General features: G+C 32.8%; 1 protein-coding gene and 1 long non-coding RNA gene across 5 annotated transcripts; one reads left to right on the top strand and one right to left on the bottom strand.

The window, feature by feature from the left end:
- Window positions 1-6,887: 6,887 nt before the first annotated feature.
- LOC133317807 (uncharacterized) lies at window positions 6,888-9,163 on the bottom strand. Of its 2 annotated transcripts, none has more exons than XR_009752371.1 (3): window positions 9,077-9,163; window positions 8,895-8,978; window positions 6,888-8,214 (listed from the first exon to the last, which is right to left on the bottom strand). It is a non-coding gene; the product is annotated as an uncharacterized LOC133317807 (long non-coding RNA). The 2 variants fall into 2 exon arrangements; XR_009752370.1 differs by having other exon boundaries at window positions 6,888-8,224.
- A 7,662-nt stretch (window positions 9,164-16,825) lies between these two features.
- Window positions 16,826-23,219, top strand: LOC133317778 (ABC transporter C family member 3). 3 transcript variants are annotated; one of them, XM_061519658.1, is made up of 11 exons: window positions 16,826-19,470; window positions 19,646-19,732; window positions 19,821-20,471; window positions 20,649-20,813; window positions 20,995-21,289; window positions 21,399-21,613; window positions 21,857-22,070; window positions 22,137-22,162; window positions 22,284-22,347; window positions 22,430-22,669; window positions 22,760-23,219. In XM_061519658.1, exons 1-11 carry the CDS (start codon window positions 17,113-17,115, stop codon window positions 22,882-22,884), a joined length of 4,440 nt encoding a protein of 1,479 aa, XP_061375642.1. In that variant the 5' UTR covers window positions 16,826-17,112; the 3' UTR covers window positions 22,885-23,219. The 3 variants fall into 3 exon arrangements, with proteins under 3 accessions (XP_061375642.1, XP_061375641.1, XP_061375640.1); XM_061519657.1 differs by having other exon boundaries at window positions 16,826-18,187; window positions 18,245-19,470; window positions 21,857-22,162; XM_061519656.1 differs by having other exon boundaries at window positions 21,857-22,162.
- Window positions 23,220-23,578: the final 359 nt, after the last annotated feature.

A 23,578-nucleotide genomic window follows, 5' to 3' on the forward strand; every position in this document is an offset into this window, starting at 1 on the left:
TAGAAGTGTAAATGATAAAAAAACAGAGATATAAATAATTCAAAGGAGAATCAGTATTTAAACTTTGAGATTAATATTTCTCGTATTATAAGAAATATTTTATCTCTTACACACGAATAAAATTATATGTGGTCCATGTTTTCTTTTTTTTCTTTTCTTCTCACATGGTCACATATGAGTTTTATATACTTTTACATATGTGCAAGAAATAAAATTATCTCTTACAAAATGAAAAACATTCATCTCTTAAACTTTTCCGTTTTTAATTTGAAATCCATTAAGTAGTTGCTTTCGGAGTTTGAACAGTGAGATTAAATAAGTCTAATGACGCTTACCAAAAAAAATAAAATAAGTCTAATGACAAATTGATATCTGAATATAATTATTTTAATTTAAATGGGCAATTGGCTACATTCTTTTAGTCAATTAAAAATATCTAAAATACAACTCAAATGACAAATTGCCTAGACGTGATCATCAAGGGAAAGTTTGGACTTTGGACCACCTTTTTGGACTTTGGTTGTAGGGGCGGTTGGAAGCCAAAAATATGCTCGTCAAATCTCTGTGAACGAAAACGATAAAGTGAGACCCGTGGAATTTGAAATCACATTAACACCTCAGCACCTCTCTTGTTTTTTTAATGTACTTGATCAACATATGAGTGAGATTCCAACAGAGTCGTCCAAACACCATCACCGGCTCGAAGTTAAAAGTCACCTAAAATTATTGCTAATAGTCTTGTAACTTCAAATTGATCTTGACTAAGGTGTTTAAGATTTATGCATAATATAAGTCACTAAAATTGGTACAGTGATGAAGGATTTGAGTAAGTTGTGTTAAATTATGTATTCAATTTCTACTTATATTAAAAAAAAAAAACAAAGTTTAGGCATAATATTTGCATAACAAGTGATTTGGGTATGACGTAAATTAATGTTGACGGTTTATCTTCTTATGGACTCCCATTTTGTCTCTCCATTATCTGCAGTTCAGAAGTTTTTTTTTTATAAAAAAAGACAACAAAATTAAAAAATACTCATAGGAACTGGGGCATTCTAAAACAATTTAGGGAGATGTGAAATAATATTCCTGTCTGTCTTAGGAAGAAACCTTATTATATTACGTTTTATTCTAAAACTTTGAGACATTAGATTATTGATTAGTAAATGGGTCAATTAGTATTATTCCTTTTAGTTCATCTACACCTTTTAAAATTGTTTTTTTTTTGTTATCAAAAAAAAAATAAAATTGTTTTTTAATTTTTATTTTTGTAATTAACATAAGTGATTTCAAAATCAAGCTTGTTTATATTTATAATTTTTATATTATTGTCTATTCATGTTTCTTATTAATTGCTATTGATTTTTTTGTCTCTTTAAACAAAAATTTCAATATTTTTTAAAAGGGAAAAATGTTTCTGCAGTTAATGCAGATAAGTTATCTGCATTTATTCTCAAAACGACGTCGTTTTGATATTGAAATCTTTAAAAATTATAAACATAAAGACTATTATAACCCTGAAATAAATTAAAATTATAAAAATATCATGATTTTCGCCCCAAAACGACGTCGTATTGGGCTTACTGCAGATAACTTATCTGCAGTAACTGCATAAAAAGCGAACCCTTTTTAAAATATCTTATATAATAATATTATTTTTCATAAAATAAAAATAAATCTCATTTTTAAATTAATTTTGAAAAAGAAAAAGGAAAAAGATTACCAACATTCATCACTTTCATTTTCCCTCTCTCTCCTCCCATAGTCGCTTCTCTCTCTCTCTCCCTTTCCACTCTCTCTCTTGCTCGCCCCTACCTTCTACCAAGCTTAGAATTTTACTTATTACTTTGGTAAATCAAGGTAAGAATTAGTCAATGGTTGGGGGTTTCTTGATAAGAACATAAATGAGTTAAAGTTTAATATTGAGTATATGGAGTATTCACCACCAAAATAAATATATTTTCGTAAGCTTTGATTTTGGCAAAGACTGCATTGTTACTGCAATATTTTTTTTTATTAGCATTGGTAAAGTAACATATATTGAAGCAGCAAGACTATAGCTTCAGTTTTCTCCACGCTCAAGTCCAAATGGCAAGGGATATGACAATTGATTTCTCAGATTGATTAGAGAGGAAAACTTTCATTTGGAGTCTTAAGTTTGGGGAAATCATATATAAAGTAATTTTTAGGATTTTTAATGGCTTCACCCTAATAATGTTCCACCATGATTCAAGGGAATCATGGTTTATTCTTGCATTTAAAGTGATTGTGGCATTTATGAGATAATGTCATTATGTATATATGCATGAGTAATGAGCAATGCTTCGTACTATGTGTTGGAAATAAAATATTGGAAATCGACAATCACACACAAATCGAAAAATAAAAGAGAAGAAAGAATTTTGACACAGCGATGTACCCTAATTCATCCAATGTAGGCTACATCCAGCTTGTCTGTACTATATTCACCTCACCACCACTCGTTACTATGAACCCCTCTGGTTGCTTCATGTAAATAACCTCCTCCAAATCACCATGAAGGAAAGTCGTCTTCACATCTAGCTGCTCCTCCTCTAGGTCATATGCAGCTGCTACATACAAAATCAGCCTTATGAAATTTAATTTTGCAACAGGTGAAAATATTTCACCATAATCAACCCCTTCTGTCTGTGAATATCCCTTTTGCAACCAACTGAGCCTTGTAATGCTCAATCTCCCCATTGGCACCAACATTTTTCTTGAACACTCACTTGCAACCAATCGCCTTTTGGTCTGAAGGTAGTTTCTCTAAACTCCAAGTTTGATTTTTCATCAGAGACTTCATCTCATCTTTTATGGCTTCTTCTCACTATTTGGCATCTTTCGAGTTCCTAGCTTGTCTTACAGTGATTGGATCATCACCTGTAATATTCAGGGCACAACTATTATCACTAGCACAGAGAATATAGTTTTCATGTGTATACCTCTCATATGGTCTTCTTTCCCTTGTGGACCTTCTTAGCATTAGTGCTTCAACTTCAGACTCAGTTTCAGAATCTTCATCTTCATCCTCATTAGATTCAGCAGCTTCAGAATTTAAACTTTCCACTCCAACCTGTGAGTTTACTGCATTATCTTTCAAACCCACGTCTAACTCCACAGTTTGGGGCTCTTCAGGAGCTAGTCTGCAAGGTGAATAAATCTTTGTATGACCTAAAGTAGTCCCTCAGGATGTGGTACATGAAGTTCGAAACTTATGTGGTGAAGCTGTGGGCAGGTGGGGGGGGGTGTCAACAGAAAGGCAGTCGAGGTCTCGTTCCCAAGTGAGTGGGTGGGGGTCTGAGGGGCAGCATCCCCAGGCCTGTAGATGCTAGGTATTGTTGTGGGCCTCTGATCTATTATATTTTTTCTTTTGCTTAGTAGTTTGGGTTTGGGCCCATGAATAGCTGTTGTTAGGATTTTCTAATCTTATTTATATTCTCCTTGTAAACGAGTGACTTGTAACAAGTGATGGTGAGATGAATATAATATAGAAAAGCTGGACGTAGCCTACATTCGGTGATTACTTAAAATTTTTAGCTTAAAAGTTATTTAAAATCACATATTTCAAGAAAACTCTCTATCTCTATAGCTTTTTATTTCAAAAGAAAGCACACAATTCAAAAAAATCTGATAAGAGCTTAAAAAAACTCCTACTTAAAATTTTGGCTTTTAGTTTTTTTCTTCATTATAAGAGCTTTTATCAAAACCTATCTACCCTAACTTTTGCTTATAAATAACTTCTATCTTAAAAAAAAAGGAGTTTTAAAAGGATCAAAGAGGCACTTGAGCCGAGCACTACCAGCTTGTGATATGCATGCATGATATCCTCAGCATAATTGAATGATTATGTTGCGATTGGACTTTGGACTAGGTTGTTGCTGCTGTGGCAACTGTAGTATTATATTAGCTAGGTTGCTGTTGTTGATTCTGTGCATGCTTTTAGGAAGACGAAGAAGAGGACCCACTAGAAATACTGTTATTATGATGTGATTGAGAAGAATAGAAAGACCCATTGAACATGTGCTGGTATTGGAAATGGGTGTAACCATTATTCTGCAAGATAGCTAACTAAGTATTGGGTTTCATTGCCCGACATGTTTGGATAGCTGAAACTCATTGTTGGGCGGGGCTGAAGCTGAATTGAATGTACAAGATGGTGCTCTGTTGTGCAAAGCTTAAGGTAAAGAAACACAAGAAATGAGAAAATGAAAAGCAAGGACGCAAACCTCCATCCTTCCTTTTTCTCTCATTCGGCTGCATTATGAAAAAAAAAAAACAAAGCTCCCATTTCATCCTATTCTTGGCAACATCAAAGTGACGTATCTCTGCGGGATGATGGTAGCTTAGTTGAAGTCGAGAATTGGATAGATGGAGGTGAGTTTATGTATTCGATCCTCTTTATATCGTCTTTGGAGGGGTTTAAAATCTTATTTCTGGACCCGCCAGATATGGAACTAAATGTGAAATGATGAACTAATTGAAATATTTAAAAAAAAGTGAGGTATCTCTTCTTTTTTTTATCTTCTCTGTCCTTATTATTTTTCATTATTAACCACTTATTGCTATTTAATTTATTTTTTACATGGTACATGCATTAATTGGCGACCCATGCTCCTTAAATAGAAAAAGGAATCCTTTCTCGGTCTTTTAGGACCTGTTTGGATGAATTTTTTTTCTCGAAAAGTAATTTTTTTTAAGGAAAAAAAGCACTTCTTATAAAAATTTGTTTGGATAGGAGTTTTTAAAAAAAGTAAAAATCATAAAAAAATAAAAAATCTACTTTTTTTTAAGCTAAAAATTTAGCTTCTAAAGAGAATAGAAGTCAAAAGCCAAATATTTTTATAAAAAAAATATTTTTTGAAAAATCTAAACAACTTTAACTTTTGTTAAAAGCATTTCTAAAATAAGTAAGGCATAAAAAATACTTTTTTTAGGTCATCCAAACAGACTCTTAGTAAATGATTGTTGGGTTTATAGATTTTGGATCTCTGGATCCTCTCTCGTGTGAAAACAAACATGACATGGTCATGTGGAAAATTATAAACATACAAAGGTTGGATCAATGGTAATAAAGGAAGAAAGAAAAAAATTGAAATAGGTATTATAAAATCATAACTGTTGATTCACCTTTGTATGGTTGTGATCTTTCCACATAACCACATAAAATCATCTCCATAGTTTTTTTACCCATATAATTTTTGTTCATATAATTTTCATATTCATTTATTGTGTTATCATTATTGTTATTTTAAATGGTTGATTTTGTGCCAATTTGAAAAAAAAATAATTTTTTTTTCTCAACCTTAGTCTTAGGGGTGTCAAAAAAGGTTATGCCATGTGGGTCAACCCGTAGGACACCACGAATTTGTGTTCGGGTTGACTCGCAAAAAATTCGTGTTGGGAAAATTGACACACAAAAAATTTGTCACATCGCGTGTCAACACGAATTTGACCTATATTTTTTAATTTGTCTTAAAAAAATTTAATTTTGACCCTTTTTTTTAAAATTTTTTGGTCAATTATCGTTTTGACCCATAATTTGCGTGTCATATCATATCAACTCGCAAAAATTCGTATTATATGTGTGTTGAAGATTCTGACACAAATAAAAAATAGTGTCGTGTTCGTGTTGTGTGTATTCATATCGTGTCGACCCATTTTAACACCCCTGCTTTGTCCCTTACTATTGTTCTCATTATTCATAACGTATATCTTATTCTTATTATTATTGTCATTTTTAGTTGATCATGTTTCTACATTTAATTATTCATTCTTTTATTGTTATTAGCACATTTGCTTAATGATATTATTAGAATATTATTTTTGGTTACTCATTTTGTTCCATTTTAGAAAAAGTTTAAAATGTCTTTTATTTCTTAACAATAAAATAAGGTGAAGTGAGTTCAAATAACTTGGTAAATCCGTAAATTTATTTAGGGTCATTTTAGTTGTAATAATTTGGTGACGGCAAGTAATTTAAATTTTACCATTCTCTTATTATAACTTTTTATTAATTGAAAATAATAATAATCTAAATATTAAAAAAAATTATTAAAAGTGGTGAATTGGTGATTGGGCTTTAACGGCATATTAACCTCATATATTTTGTTTAGGGTCATGTTAACTATAAAAGGTTGATGATCTAAAATTTATTTAAATTTATCAAAAAAATAGCAATTAAAACATAAAAAAATTAATTTTTTTATTATGAACAAATGACTTAGCTATGACGCTTGCTAATTCCATGATTTGCTACAATTTTGTTATCTAAAGTGTTCAAATATAATGACTCCTTTGAGATAAAATTATATTTTTAAAAAAAATTGATTTAACTAACTAATAAATGTTTTAGGAATAACACTGCTTTCCTCGTTCCACCAGATAATATATCGGAGCTGAATCATTTCTGTTAAGAAAAAGTAAAAAATTTATAATTTAGTTTTTTTCTTTTAAAAAATCTTTTTATTCATTTCATTTTATTTGTGATAAACAAATATTTTAAATTTACTAATAACATGCACCAGTGTTTTAAAATCCTGCCCCATCCTGGGTCGACCTCGCTAGGGATGTTAACGAGTCGAGCCGAGCTTTGGTCTTAAAAGGCTAAACCTGTATTTAAATGTGTCAGCCTGACCAATCAATCTTGTTACCCTTTACCTGTTATAAATATAACTATCGGCCTGTGGTCTGACTTATTTACAAAAAATAAAAACCTTGTTTGGCCTGTTTAAAAAAAATAAGACAACAAAAATTTATCCAAACAGAATATACAATCAACAACCTTAGTAATTCTATAAATATTCATAAATTCAATTTATATCCAAACAACATAATATAGAACAAAATCATTCAAAAAGTCTGTTTAACCAATAAAATAAGATGAAATGGATTGAGGAGAAAGAGAAGGCTATTACAAGTAGTATAAAAAATATAAAAAATAATATACTATGCCAGCCTAAGAGACTTTAAGGCCGAGCTTTTGAATTGGAGCTTGAGGCCTTTTTATTAAACGAGCTTTTATACAAGGCCAAGCCTGGTGCCAATAACCAATTTTAGACATGTAAGCTCAGGTCTTCACGAGCCGAGCCAAATGTCCCTGGTTTGTTTAGCACCCCTAGACCCCGCCATATCACTGGCCCCTCTCTCTGAGAGTTGGGGTCATCAGTTAGACCCTGAATACACGTTGATCGCTCTGACCCCCGAAATCCCCCGGTTGAACCCGTGACTCCTAAGTCAGAGGATGTCACTGCATTTTTTTTAAAAAAAAATTCACACGAAAGGACTTCGTTTGGTGTGTAAAAAAACTTGTTGCTGCCAAGATCTAGAACTAGAGCTGAAATCTGAATCGTTCTTCTTCTTCTCTTCTAATTTTCTCTCTCAGACCTAGACCCAGACTCAATCTCCCTGATCCGGTGATCCCCTCCACTATGATGGTGGTTCCTCCTATCCTCTTGGGTCTTCTTTCCCCCTGTCATCTGCCTTGCTGGTGCTTCTCTCCCCACAGTTGATTCGTCGTGTTACCGCCTCTCCTCCGGCGTTTTCTTTTAGGTAATAGATCTCCTTTCACATGCTGTTATAGGTGTGTGAGAATAACAAGGAGGGCTTGGGTTTAACGATATAACTTTTCATTAACTCCACTGGAATATGTGTTTTATACTTTGATAGTTTGATACTTTAATTAGCTTGTGTAGTATTGACTTGTGGATGTAATTGGTTGAATTATGTTAAGTATATTTTGAATCTTTGATGATTGGTGATTTGAATATTTTGAATTTTTAATATAGGATATATATTTATATTTTCTTAATGTATAAAATCGGGTCAACGAATTGACCCCGTGACTTCCCGATTGAACTTGTTACCCCTGATCTCGGCCGAGTCGATGGCCGAACTTAGTTTTTAAACACTAATATGCACAATGAATTAAGATAATTATTTTAAATGAATGTATCATGGGTGTGAGCTTTCGCCATTCCCTATGTATAATAGATTCCCGAACTATGACTTAAAATTTTGAAGATCAACCAACAAAGCCTGGTACTGTTGGTAGATAGCTAGGTCTCTTAAACATATTGACAGTGGTTCGATTCCTGGCCGTGCATATGAAAAATGTTTTGTTGGTAGAGGCAAAATCCACTTTGGTGATCTCTATGCTTCGATAGGATTAAACTTTGACTGTCGGCTGAGGGATACCTTAAGGAAACTCAAAAAAAAAAAAATTGAAGATCAATTTGCTTAAAAAAAATTCCCAATTTTTTCTAAATCAAATAAAATTGGTGGCAATTTTATGTTTCATTTATTTATTTTTTAACTTTTTGGGTCATTACATCACTATTTTAGTTATATTACTCAAATACAAGGTCAACAAGAATATTTAAATTTTGAAATGTCAAAATTGAGTTATAAAAATGATTATAATTATATATTAGCTTCATAATACATTTAGTGACAAAATTAAGGACTTTTTGACCCTTTTGCCCTTCATTAAATAATTAATAATCATTTTACCCTTTACCCAGAACTATCTACCAATCTACCCCTCTTTAATCGATTAACTTGACGATTTAATCGATTAAATGGTCAAAATAGACAAAAATGGTTGACTTGAAGATTTAATCGATTAAATCTTCAAGTTAATCGATTAAATCTTCATATCAAATTGTCACAAAAATCAAACATTCCTTTTAGACTTCCAGAAGCAGATTTACAACAAAAATGCAAGAGCATATTCCACTTAAATGATTTCTATATGCTGCTTTAACAATTACCAAAAAAAGAAAAAAAGACAGGGATTCTCAGCTTCGAGTTAGTCTTCCATGATCAATTGGTTTTGTTTGGATGTAATGTAATGAACCATGAGCAAAAAGAAATACCTTGTTAAAGAAACACGACAATCTTGCGTTAGGATTTTCAAGCCGATAACACTTAGAATCACCCAAAGCCATTTCCACAGCATTCTACAAAAAAAAGAAAAAAAATGATGTAACTCACTCACTGAATCACTTAGAACCAGACAAAAAATACATATTAGGTTTTGAAAGATGAAAGGGATGACCCTAAAAATGGTGTCTGGAAGGCCACATATACCCAAGAGAAGCGATGAACTAACAGTAGCAGCAGTTGGAGGAAACCTGTAGTGAAGGTTCGTTTATTAGATCAAACATTAATTCAAATTCACTATTTATAGGGGAAGAAGGAAGAAAAGCAATGATACTCCTGGAAATCATCGAATTCTAAAAGGAATGTTTGGTTTTTGTGACCAGTTGTTGCAAATCTGCTTCTGGAAGTCTAAAAGGAATGTTTGGTTTTTGTGACAAGTTGATATGAAGATTTAATCGATTAACTTGAAGATTTAATCGATTAAATCTTCAAGTCAACCATTTTTGCCTATTTTAACCATTTAATTGATTAAATCTTCAAGTTAATCGATTAAAGAAGGGCTGATTGGTAGATAGTTCTGGGTAAGGAGCAAAATGATTATTAATTATTTAATAAAGGGCAAAAGGGTCAAAAAGCCCCAAATTAAGATGAGAGTAAAGCCTCTTTTGGATTCTTAATAAAAAAATACAATCTCCACTTTAGTCCTTTATAAAAAAAAATAGTCTCGAGATCCTTAAGAAATTCAAAGTGGACTCATTTAGTTGAAACTGTAATCCCTCATAAATTCAAAAAAGACCCACATTAGTCCCTTATAAAGACTAAAATTGGTCCACTTTGAATTTCATAGAGACTAGGCAACTAATTTTTTTTTTATAAGAGATTAAAATGAGAACTGTATTTTTTATTAGAGACGTAAGACTTTACTATTAAGATGAAGTGATATCTTTTACACATGTTTAATATCTTCGTAGCCTGTAAGGAGTAGATGAGGTCATTCTCAAATGATAGCCAATTTATGGATATTTCTATTTCATGTATTATAAATATGTGTTTTGTCTCATATAATAGCTACACCTTTTGTCCCATAAATTATAATCTCGACTTTTAATATTGTTTGTATATATATATTTCTGTAATTAAGTATTTTCATATATTTAATTCTATTTTATGTTTTTTTTTTTATTTAGGTGGGTTGATCCACCGGCCCACAATATTAAATGGCCAATTAATATTTCAACTCACACTACTCTCTTTCTCATCTTTAGACGGCCACAAAAAGTATCAAATAATTTACAAGAAATGTAAGAATGCAATCCCAACCCAACAATGGCTTTATCAACAAGTTTAAGTAGCAATATGGAACTCATCACTCGACAGTGTATGAGCTTTCCATTCTCACAAATCACAATAAACCAGAGTCCAATTTACAGTGTAATTTACTAATTTGTAATTTGAACTGCTTTATGCGGTTGCTTTCGGAGTTTGGACAATGAGATTAAACAAATCTAATGACAAATTGGTATTTGGCTTTAATTATTTTATTCTAAATGGATACATTCTTTCAGTCAATTAAAAATTATATTAAAATACAGCCTAAATGACAAATTGCCTAGACGTGGTCATCAAGCAAATGGTTGGATTTTGGACCACCGTTTTGGTCGTGTGGCTGTTGGAAGCCGAAAACATCCTTATCAATATGTGTGAACGAAAATGTTATGTAAATCAAAATGCTAAGTGAGGCCCGTTGAATTTGAATCAAAATTACTAGGTCAACAAAGGAGTGATATTCCAACTGAGTTGTCCCTACACCATCACAGGCTTGATAAAGTCACAAAATTTGTTTTGCCAAAAGCCTTGTACTTCAATTCATGTTGATTAACGTGATTAAGGTTTAGGTATAATATTTAAATAAAAAATATTTGGGTATGATGTAACTAAATGTTGATGGTTTATGTGGAGCTCTGAAGTAACAAAAATAAAAAAAGGAAAAAGAAAAAATACTCATAGAGAGTGTTTGGTAGGAAGATTCTATTTGGGATGTCTGATAAAGTGAGAATGGGTATTCCAAAATACCATGTTTAATAGCCTTTTTAAAAAAAAATTCTGGGATAATTAGATAACTAAGATTCGATTTCATGTGTAATCTTGGACCAAAATTTGAAACAAAAATGCCACGGAGAAGGTGGTATAGTGACTTCCCTAGGTAAATGAAAAGTAGATGTAAATTTTGTGTCAAAAATAGGCTGGTGTGTAAAAAAACTGGTTCACTTGCTCTACCTTTGACCTGACCCTGACCTGATCCATAAATACCTTTTTTTTGAACTGGTTTAAATACTGACTCACTTTTATTTGGGTCAGTTTTAGACCTGACTTGTTTTAATAATGACTCATTGACCCAAAACTTGACCACACCCATTATGTGAAAACAAAAAGAAAAAGAAAATCACAATTACATTAAAAGAAAATTTTTAACGTAAAACAATTATGTCAAAATTTTTTATGGAAAACATTTCTATCAAAATTTTTCGCAAATTTTTTTGACGAAAAATATTTTCATCTAAATTTGTGACTAAAAACATTTATGTAAAAAAAATTGATGGAAAAATTATTTTATCAAATTTTTTTACGGAATCTAAATTTCGTCAAAATATTTTACAAAAAAACATATTCATCAAAAATTTCGACGAAACACATTTCCATCGAAATTTTTTGACGAAAAAAAGTTCATCAAAATTTTTACAGAATTCAAATTTGGGCGAAAGTTTTTGACGGAAACATTTTTATTAAACTTTTTGTCAAAAAAAAAGTTTCGTCGAAATTTTTAGCGAACACGTTTCCATCGAAAATTTCCGACTAAATGTTTTTGTCAAATTTTTTGATAAAAAATAATTCCATCAAAATTTTCAATGGAATACATTTCTGTCAAAAAATTTTAACAAAAAATATTTCGATAAAAATTTTGACGGAAAAAAATTCTGTCAAAATTCTTTGGAGAATCTAAATTTCGTCGAAAGTTTCGAATGAAACATTTCCCTCAAAACAATTTCGGTCAAAATTTTCGTCAGAACACATTCCCATCGAAATTTTGAACGAAAAATATTCCGTCAAAATTTTTGATGGAATTCTTTTTTCGTTTAAAACATTTGATGGAGGAAATCATTTTCGTTAAAACTTTCGACGGAAACTAAATTTCGATAGAAAATTTATTTTTGTAAAAATTTTCATTAGAGAAAAAATTCCGTCACTTTTCGACAAAAAGTATTCCGACGAAAAAATAATTTTGTGTCGAAATTTTCGTCGTTTGCAACGTAAAAATTTCGACGAAATTTTGTGACGAAACCAAGTCAAAAACAGGTCAGGTCAGATTTGACCTACCTCAGAAACCAAGTCAGACCCACTTTAGAAACTAAGTCAGGTCAGATCCGACCCGGTTCTGAACTAGTTCAAAAAAATTCAAACTAAATCAAACCTGACTTGGATCAAATTAAAGCGGGTCGGGTCAAAATACCTAACCTATAAAAACCAAGTTGCGTCGTTACCCATGCACAACCCTAGCCTTGAGTAACCTAACGCTGCAACACTGCTTCTGGTCTTCTTGCACTCGTCGAAAACAGGAGATTCATAGCTTGATGTTTGACACTTGGCCCTGTCTTTCTTCTTTCTAAAATTGAGCTTCAAGATGTTAAATTCAAGTAGAACTCCTCTCAAGTTAGCTCTGAACGAAGGAAAATATATGCAATTAACTGGGATATCAAGCATTTTTGCAGATCCGAGTCGGTTACACTGGAAGCCATTGGTATAGTTCTCATTTCCTTCGATAGAGCGTATTAAACTCTTACCAAATATGGGGTTATATTTATAATTTTAACTTATTTTTTCAGTAATATTTTACCTTCAACCAAACATAGACTCAGAAAATTCAAATCAATTTCTCCAGTAATATTTCGGCCTACCAAATAATTTTTTTTTAACTTTCTTAGAAAACTCACATCCTCACCATTTCTTTAGTAATTGTATTTTTTTGATAATTTTTTTTTTCTCTACCAAACGTCCCATAGGATCGGAGGAGTCCAACAAATTAAGGGAGATATGCAATAACAACTCTTGAGGGATATTAAGGGAGATATGCAATAACAAAAATAAAAACACTTTACAATATTATGTTTTAACCTAAATAACCATGTTAACACGTAGAGTATAATTTTAACATTAATTTACTTCATGGACCAGTTATCACCCTTAATTGCATATTCATTGAAAATATCCTTTCATTATTAAATCTCTCTCCGCCTTTTCCCTAGAAATTCCAAATTGACAAATATGGTATTCTATCAAATTGAATATAGGCCGAAAATATCCTTTCGTTATTAAATTTCGATGCAAATCTCTCTCTGCCTTTTGTCCAAAATTTCTAAATAGACAAATATAGTCGTCAGTAGTAATTTTCGTTCCTGACACAATTTTCCACGCACACTTTAGACTAATTGGTCATCCCCGTCTGTTTCTCGTATAGTGAGGAAAAGAAGGAAAAAAACAATAACCAAACCAACCCCACACAACAAAAGCCTCAAGGCCTCATAAAACTCACCCATTGCATGCACCGAGGGGATAATGTGGTGTCTCCTATTGAAAATGCCAATTCTTGTTCATGCTTTCCAAACCAAAAGTTATACAACCGAATAATAGAATATTTTTTATGATATAGTTACTGTTGCACTACGTTAATTTGATGTATCTTGAATTGACAACATTATAAATGGTATAATTTTATACATTTGATGTTTGATCCGAAATTGTGATTAACCCTTTATACATTTGTTGTTAGGGTTTCATAATAATAAGTACTTTGATGTTTAACCCTTTATTTATAGAGATGTTTATTTAACATTGTTGTATGACCGAGCTATCTAGATATCCAGGATACCAAACTCAACCCCTATTCCAAGACTTTAACATTGAAGATGAACCAATTGATGATGATCATGATGTTCACAGTGATCAACAAGACAAATGAATTTTGTATTTGATTTGAACTTGTGTATATTTCATTGATAGACATATATCCTACCTTTCACATTTTAATTAATTTGTATATATGATATGGACCTGTGTACATTGTACTGTTTTTATTATGTATGATGATATTTTGGATTGTATGTTTGTTTATCATGTACTTATCATTACATTTGTAGAATTTCTCAGGTAAAACTAAATTATTTATTAAAAAAATTGTCAATATTTTCCACAGACCAGCAATTCCCTAAAAAATAACAACTAGTCAGAAACTACAACAGAATGTTAATCTAAATTCCGTCGAAACTTGTGACAATAGTTTCGGATGGAATTGTTTATAAAATTTGAGAAAAATATTTGTCATTTTAAACGACACAATTTTGTATTATTTTTAATAAAATTACGTTGTTTTGGTGTGTGTTTATTTTGTATATATTTTTGTTACATTTTCCTTTTGTATAAAATTAGGAAGAAAAAGAAGGGGAAGTATATACTTACCACAAAAAAAAATTGACAACCTTTACAACCAATCTAATCATCGTTGATTTCCGTCAATCTAACGGTTATAATTTATTGAAAATTATTGGGTCGTATTTATTAATTAATTATTAATTTCCATAAATTATAACCGTTAGATTGACGGAAATCAACGGTGATTAAGTTAGTTGTAAAAGTTATAATTTTTTTTGGTGGTAAGTATATTTTTTCCCGAAAAAGAAAGTGGAAAGAGAATGTAAAAAATATCAAAACGATTTAGTTTCATTAAAAATGACACAAAATTGTGTTATTTAAAATGACAAATCCATAAATTTTTGTTAAAAAATATAACCTCATTTTCAACGGAGTTACGATGGAATGTAATTCGACCGTTACGTATTCATCAAAACTTTTGAGAGTAATTTTCAACGGACATATACGGTGATTTCATTAAATTTTTTGATGAATTTGTTTAATAAATCATTAATGATCAATAGCAATTCTTCGACAAAAAATAAATATTTTTGACAGAATTTTTTTAAATTTAATTTTCGACAAAAACTAATTTCCATGGAAAAAAGAATTTCAATGACTATGAATGAAACGAAGTGGAGTCCGTCGAAAATTTCATAAAAGATATAGATTTTGACATAATTTTTATCAATATCAAAGGAAATTTCCTATCAAAAGAAGTGACTTTTCTAAGAAGGATGAGAAAAGAAAAGAAAGTCATAATTCTAAATTAGATTAGACTATATAATATAAAGCAAGACTACGTTTATAGGAAATTGAATTAGAAAAGTGCACAACCAATGTAGCCTTTCAGGTCGTCCGTGACCATGGAGACTAATATCCTGATAACATTTATGAGAACATGTAATTTCATGAAATATGTATGATCTTTTTAACTTTTTTTTATCCGTAAAGACATGGCATTGAACATTATATTTAATGTCAGATCGAAGGTTCACTACACTTTCTCTGCCCCTCAACTTTATGATTCTTTACGAAAATATTATTGATTGTGTAATTTTTTTAATAACTTTAATTTATACCAAATAATTACAAGTCTGTAACTTTTACTAATAACCTCGTAACCTTTTTTTATTATAAATCTATAACCTGTAATATGAATTTGATAATTTTATTTCCGTAAGTTTGTAATTTTTATTCCTCGCCCTTTTTTCTACTGTCCGTAATAATTCTTTATGAATTTGATATTTATCATTTTAAATGATATAAATTATGTCATTTTAGGAGAAAAATAGACACAAAAATAAAAATTATGGGAGAGAAAGTGAGTGGTTTTTTTAATTTAAAATTTAAATAAAAAATATTATTTTATATCTCTCTCTTTTAAAATGACATAATTTTATGTCATTTAAAATAACAAACACTTTTTCATTTTTTTTTATCTCTGCACGTTATTTTCATTACTTTTTTCCCTTTGACTATCTAACTCATATAATAGAAAATGCGACTCACATTACATGCAAAAAAATATATATTATAAGAATTTAAAATAGGTTGTTGTTTAAATGCAGTTGATAAAACTTGATAATAGACTGATAAAACTTGATTCAGTTGCTATGTTTTTAATTAATTCAATTTTAAATACAAATATTGTATTTTAATTAGTTTAAACGGAACGATGTAAATAACTAATCTTTTTTAAACAATATCATTACTTTAAAATATTTAAAAAAAATAAAAAGATATTAATTATTTTTATCTCTAATAGATAAAATACAAATACTATAATATTATTTTTATCTCTAATAGATAAAAAAAAATAATATTAATAAAACGGAGAAAGTTAATTAAGTGTATGTGGAAGTATATTACTTAATAATATTTAATGATTTTTTATTCGCATAAAATTAAAACTTAGGGAAATACTTTTTTTATGTTGTAGGAAAATTCTTATCTCATGTTGTAAAAATAAAATTATAAATGAGACTCACAACTAAGAGGAGAGAGAAAAAAAAATAGGACCTAACTCTTTTTTTGTGTGTAGAAGAGTTGTTTATCTCGTGTAAAATGAGATAAACATAACCCTAAAACTTAATATATGAAACAAAATAATTAATATAAAAGTTGTAGGAGACAATTACAAGCAGAAAAATACAAATATCAAATTATTGTAAATGAATTATTGATTGAGCACAGTTTTCACTGTCTGCTGTTTCACTTTTCAAATATTTTTTCGAGAATCGGAGTATCAATTCAGTCTGTTGAGTCCTGAATCCTGATTAACTAATAAATCAGAGTTTAAAACTCTTTTGTTGGATATCAGAAATTTGAGTTTGAAGTTCATTTCATTGTTTTCTCTTTCAAGTTTCAATACCCACACCAGAGTGTGTGTTTCCTTTTTAGTTTTCCTCTAAACCTTCCAAGCTCACACCTTTTTCCTATAAAATAGTCACCCTTTTGTCTCATTTCCAATCTTCTTCCTCCGTCTTCTCCGTCAACTAAACTAAGCCTTGGCCACCACGTTACCCTAGACCTAAGGAATCCCATTTTTCCTTTGACTCTCTCTTTCTCTCTCTTCACTTTTGAGCTTCACTTATCTGGCACACAACTTTTCACTCTTTATAACCTTAAATTTTTTTATCTTTCTCACTATCCCACACTTTTGCAGCGCACCCTTTTGCTAGAACCTCATTGAAGTTCCGCAAAAAGAGCAAATTTTTTCGGATTCATCATTCATTTAACTACCCTATGTCATTTGTTTTCTCATCCCTTTCTCTCATGCACTCTGCCACTGGTTTTTTCCTCGAACCCATTTTCCTTCATGGCTTATCTGGCTTCCTCCATCTACTATTGCTAGTGGTGGTTTTAGTGTTATGGGTTTGGAAGAAAATAACAGTGGGTGCTAGAGATGAGTCTAAGGAGAAATCCAAGAACACCCTGTTTACGATAACAAAGTTTTGTTCTCTGGGTGTTTTTGCTTTCAATCTTGTCCTCTGCCTTTTTAATTACTTCTATTGGTATAGAAGTGGTTGGTCGGAAGAAAAGCTCGTGACCCTTTTGGATTTAGCGCTCAAAACAGTTGCTTGGGTTGTTGTTTACGTTTGCTTGCATAAGGGATTCTTCAGTTCAGGTGAAAGAAGATTTTCGTTCATCTTCAGAGCTTGGTGCGCTTTCTACCTCTTTATTTCTTGTTATTGCTTTGTAGTGGACATAGTTCTTCTCTATGAAAAACATGTCGCTTTACCAGCTCAGTTCATAGTTTCTGATGTGGTATCTGTTTGTGCGGGTTTGTTCTTCTGTTACGTGGGGTATTTTGTGAAAAATGAGGGTGAAGATATCAGTCTTCGAGAACCTCTTTTGAATGGTGATACAAATGCTAGTAATGCCTCGGGGTCAAAAGAGACCAAGGGGGGTGACACTGTTACCCCTTTCTCAAATGCTGGAATTTTCAGCATTCTTACCTTCTCTTGGGTGGGTCCTCTCATTGCTGTTGGCAATAAGAAGACCTTAGACCTTGAGGATGTCCCACAACTCGACGGCAGAGAGAGTGTAGTTGGAGCTTTTCCAACTTTCAGAGATGGACTTGAGGCTGAATGTGGTGCAATTAACAACGTGACCACACTCAAGCTGGTGAAGTCATTATTAATCTCAGCATGGAAGGAGATTCTTTTCACAGCTTTTCTTGCATTGATAAACACCTTGGCTTCTTATGTTGGTCCTTATCTTATTGATGCTTTTGTTCAATACCTCGATGGAAGACGGCTCTATGAAAATCAGGGCTATGTTTTGGTTTCTGCATTTTTCTTCGCAAAGCTCGTGGAGTGCCTGTCGCAAAGGCATTGGTTCTTTAGGTTGCAGCAAGTTGGAATTCGAATCCGAGCACTGCTTGTGACAATGATCTATAATAAAGCCTTGACCCTTTCATGTCAATCAAAGCAGGGCCACACTTCTGGGGAAATAATCAATTTCATGACTGTTGATGCTGAAAGAGTTGGTGACTTCAGTTGGTACATGCATGATTTGTGGATGGTAGCTCTGCAAGTTTCGTTAGCCTTGTTGATTTTATATAAAAACCTTGGGCTAGCTTCAATTGCTGCTTTAGTTGCAACTGTAATTGTAATGTTGGCAAATGTTCCCTTAGGATCATTGCAAGAGAAGTTTCAAGACAAGCTGATGGAGTCAAAGGATAAAAGAATGAAGGCCACGTCTGAGGTTTTAAGGAACATGAGGATCCTCAAACTACAAGGATGGGAAATGAAATTTCTATCTAAAATAACTGAGCTCAGGAAAACTGAGCAAGGCTGGTTAAAAAAATATGTTTATACTTCAGCCATGACCGCATTTGTGTTTTGGGGTGCCCCCACATTTGTATCTGTTGTTACATTTGGTACTTGTATGCTTATAGGAATCCCACTTGAATCAGGGAAGATCTTGTCTGCACTTGCAACATTCCGGATTCTTCAAGAGCCCATTTATAATCTTCCTGATACAATTTCAATGATAGCACAAACTAAGGTTTCTCTTGATAGGATTGCCTCATTCATTCGTCTTGATGACTTGCAGTCCGATGTTGTAGAGAAGCTTCCTCGGGATAGTTCTGATACAGCAATTGAAGTAGTTGATGGAAAATTCTCTTGGGATTTATCTTCCCCTAATTCAACGTTGCAAAACATAAATCTTAGAGTTTTTCATGGCATGAGGGTTGCTGTTTGTGGTACTGTTGGATCAGGCAAGTCTACTTTACTTTCTTGTGTATTGGGAGAAGTACCAAAGGTATCGGGCATCCTTAAGGTTTGTGGAACAAAGGCCTATGTTGCTCAATCACCATGGATACAAAGCGGCAAGATAGAGGATAATATATTGTTTGGTAAACCCATGGACAGGGAAAGGTATGAAAAGGTACTTGAAGCCTGTTCCCTGAAGAAGGACCTGGAGATTTTGTCATTTGGTGATCAGACAGTTATAGGAGAGCGTGGAATAAATTTGAGTGGTGGACAGAAACAAAGAATACAAATTGCACGTGCTCTTTACCAAGATGCCGACACATATCTATTTGATGATCCCTTTAGCGCTGTGGATGCTCATACAGGATCTCACCTCTTTAAGGTAACTCAATTTCATTATGTTGTTTATTATATGCAATATAAACTGGGCTATTATATTTTTTGTGCATACTACAAAATACTAATAATTCTCAATTTAACTATTGAAATTTATTTTTTCAACAGCATTACACTTGTATAATTATATTAGTGTATGAACCTTTAATTGTGTATGGCAGGAGTGCTTACTGGGTCTTTTAAGTTTAAAGACAGTGGTTTATGTCACTCATCAAGTAGAGTTCTTACCTGCTGCTGACCTTATATTGGTGAGTACTTCTCAGAATTTTATTGTCATTAATTCAAAAAAATTTATTTTTATTTTTGTTTTGTCCTCATATTATAACTTGTTGTTAGGTAATGAAAGATGGGAAAATTACTCAATGTGGAAAGTATAATGATCTGCTTAACATTGGGACTGATTTTCTGGAACTTGTTGGTGCACACAAAAAAGCTTTGTCTACACTTGATTCATTGGATGGAGGGACAGTATCTGATGAAATAAGTAGCTTAGAACAAGATGTAAATGTCTCTGGCACTCATGATGTTAAAGAAAAAGAAGCAAAAGAAGATGAGAAAAATGGTAAAAGTGACGACAAAGGTGAACCAAAAGGCCAGCTTGTTCAAGAAGAAGAGAGAGAGAAAGGTAAAGTTGGGTTTTCAGTCTATTGGAAATATATCACCACTGCATATGGAGGAGCTCTTGTGCCAATCATATTGTTGGCTCAGATTCTTTTTCAAGTTCTTCAAATTGGAAGCAACTATTGGATGGCTTGGGCAACTCCCATCTCATCAGATGTTGAGCCACCAGTTGGAGGAACGACCCTTATAGCAGTCTATGTTGGTTTGGCCATTGGAAGTTCTTTCTGCATCCTTGTCAGATCTATGCTTCTTGCCACAGCTGGTTATAAGACAGCTACTCTACTCTTCAATAAAATGCACTTCTGCATTTTCCGTGCCCCAATGTCATTTTTTGATTCCACTCCAAGTGGGCGAATCCTTAACAGAGTATGTGATACCCCATTCTCTCCATTTTTTGCCCTTCTGACTTTTGGAGATATGATTTTTGTATTTTAAATAGTTTTATTGTTTAGATTTAATAGACCCCCTCATCTTGTTAGTTGTTTTTAATAACTAAAGAATACTTTGTTCCTTTTTTTTTTTTTCTTTCTTCTTCTCTTGCAGGCTTCTACTGACCAAAGTGCAGTGGATACAGGCATACCCTACCAAATTGCTTCATTTGCCTTCTCCATGATCCAGCTTCTGGGAATTATAGCAGTTATGTCTCAGGTTGCATGGCAGGTTTTCATTGTCTTTATACCTGTGATAGCAATCAGCATCTGGTATCAGGTATTATTCAGACCATGTAGCCTTTGATAATAAGGTGGCACGTACTTCTTGTATTGCCCTCATCTTTGTTGACAAAGGCTATACCTGCAAAGATTATGTACCAAAATAATTTTGCAAATATGATTCCATTATATAATATTATATGGCTATAGATAACATCTTATGAACTTATATTCTGCAGCAATATTATTTACCAGCAGCCCGAGAACTATCACGTTTAGTTGGAGTATGCAAAGCTCCAATCATTCAACACTTCGCCGAAACAATTTCTGGTACGTCAACCATTAGAAGCTTTGATCAGCAGTCAAGATTTCAGGAAACAAATATGAAACTGACGGATGGGTATTCTCGGCCGAAGTTCAATATTGCTGGTGCTATGGAATGGCTGTGCTTCCGCTTAGATATGTTGTCTTCTTTAACATTTGTCTTTTCCTTGATATTCTTGATATCAATTCCACAGGGAGTCATAGATCCTGGTACGTACTTCAAATCTGGTATCTGTTACCAATCAAAATTTACTCTGCTTATGTAATGAGGTATTAAATATATTTGTTTCCCTTTTGTCTAATTTTCTGGTTTTTGAAGGCCTTGCTGGTTTAGCTGTTACCTACGGACTTAATTTAAACATGATACAAGCTTGGGTGATATGGAATCTTTGCAACTTGGAGAACAAAATTATATCAGTAGAAAGAATACTTCAGTATACTAGCATTCCTAGTGAACCTCCCCTTGTTGTAGAAGAAACTAGACCAGATCCTTCTTGGCCGTCATACGGCGAGGTTAATATACAAGACTTGCAGGTAGCTGGAGTTATTATTTTTTTTTGACGCCATACAGGATTTTAATTATATGTTTATGGTTTTGTATTCTATCATTTTGAGGGCAATTGGTTTATGAAACTCATGCTAAGGTTCTCTTTTGCTCAATAGTTAGAAGTTAGCTTCTGAACAGAAAAATTGTGCTTTGGATACAACATATTTCATAGCATAATTTTAACATGACATTTGTGCTACATTTGTAATGATTTGTTGTCCGTGATAAAGGTTCGTTATGCTCCACATCTTCCGCTTGTTTTGCGTGGCCTTACATGCACGTTTCGTGGAGGATTGAAAACTGGCATTGTTGGGAGAACAGGAAGCGGTAAATCAACTCTCATACAAACACTTTTCCGAATTGTTGAACCTACTGCTGGGCAAGTTATGATAGACAGCATCAACATCTCCTCAATCGGACTTCATGATTTGAGGTCTAGATTAAGTATTATTCCTCAGGATCCAACCATGTTTGAAGGGACAGTGAGAAATAATCTGGATCCCCTGGAAGAGTACACTGATGAACAAATTTGGCAGGTGGGTTGGCTTTATTTGTTGAATAGATACACAGACACTTGGTTCTGTCCAAAAGATTAGGCTTGTAATTGTTCTTCAAATTGGTATTGCCTTCACTCATTTACAACCTTTTTTTTAATAGGCCCTGGAGAAGTGTCAACTGGGAGATGAAGTTAGAAAGAAAGAAGGAAAGCTTGACTCAGCAGGTTTCTCTTTTAAATTTATTGAACATCATGGTATTTTACATCTACTCCTGAACTTATTGCTAATGTGGAAGTCATGATGTAGTTAGTGAGAACGGTGAGAATTGGAGTATGGGTCAGAGGCAGTTGGTCTGCCTTGGTAGGGTGCTGCTTAAGAAAAGCAAGGTTTTGGTGCTTGATGAAGCCACTGCATCAGTTGATACTGCTACAGATAATTTGATTCAGCAAACTCTTAGACAACATTTCTCTGACTCTACAGTAATTACCATTGCACATCGAATTACTTCTGTTCTTGACAGTGATATGGTTCTGCTTCTTAGTCAAGGTTGGGAAAGGCTGTTATTCTTCATTATACTTTGATATTTTTTTCGTACCTTGATGTGTCTTTTTCTGATTTCCTTGGACATTGGTGCAGGACTCATTGAGGAGTATGACTCCCCAACAACATTGCTAGGGGATAGGTCATCATCTTTTGCTCAACTTGTTGCCGAGTATACCGTGAGGTCCAACTCCAGTTTTGAAAAATCTGATGATCACTGATTGAAAACCAACCCAAATAAAAAGTTTCTCGACAATGACGAAAATCTGGGGGGGGGGGGATTACAAACTTATCAAATGGGGCTTGTAATTCTTTTGTCATTAAGTATTTGTAATGGAAAAATATATTTTATAAATAAGGCTTTTGATCTGCTATGTGAAACTGTCATGTCGATCTTCACTCTTTTTTACCCCTTGGTATAGTGTGGATCAAAGACATGGCTGCCTGTTGGAGGGTAGATATTCTTACCAAGGTTGATACTGTCCTAAATCAGCCCCAGTTAAAGGGGTTTGAAAGAGGAAATCATACAAATTGTTATATTGTTCACCAGACAGAGTGAGAGCTCTTCCTATAAGCTGTTTTGTATGGCATGTCCTTTTTTATGTCTATTTTTGTTTTTGTTTTGTTTTTTTTCCTTTGAGGCTTTTGTAATACGGCAAAGCATGAAAGTGCAGCCAATGTAAGTAACAGCCATTTTACATTGACTTCCAAGTTAATGTGAGTAATAATACCGAAGTAATGGTGGGTAGAACCTTGGAGGAGCTATGGATGGGTTGTTCAAGGGATAAATATTAACTTCACATTTAAAATGTTGGATATGTTCTCATTAATGGAACAAAACAGAACAAGTAAGGATGCGCTGAAAAGAAATGGGAGCAAAGCTGCGTTAGGCTCTGTTTGGGAGATTGTTTCTGG

This window comes from Gastrolobium bilobum, unplaced genomic scaffold (genome assembly GCF_033153095.1).
Source record: "Gastrolobium bilobum isolate Gb01-03AN ecotype WA unplaced genomic scaffold, APGP_CSIRO_Gbil_v1 utg1481, whole genome shotgun sequence".
Classification (NCBI taxonomy): Eukaryota; Viridiplantae; Streptophyta; class Magnoliopsida; order Fabales; family Fabaceae; genus Gastrolobium; species Gastrolobium bilobum.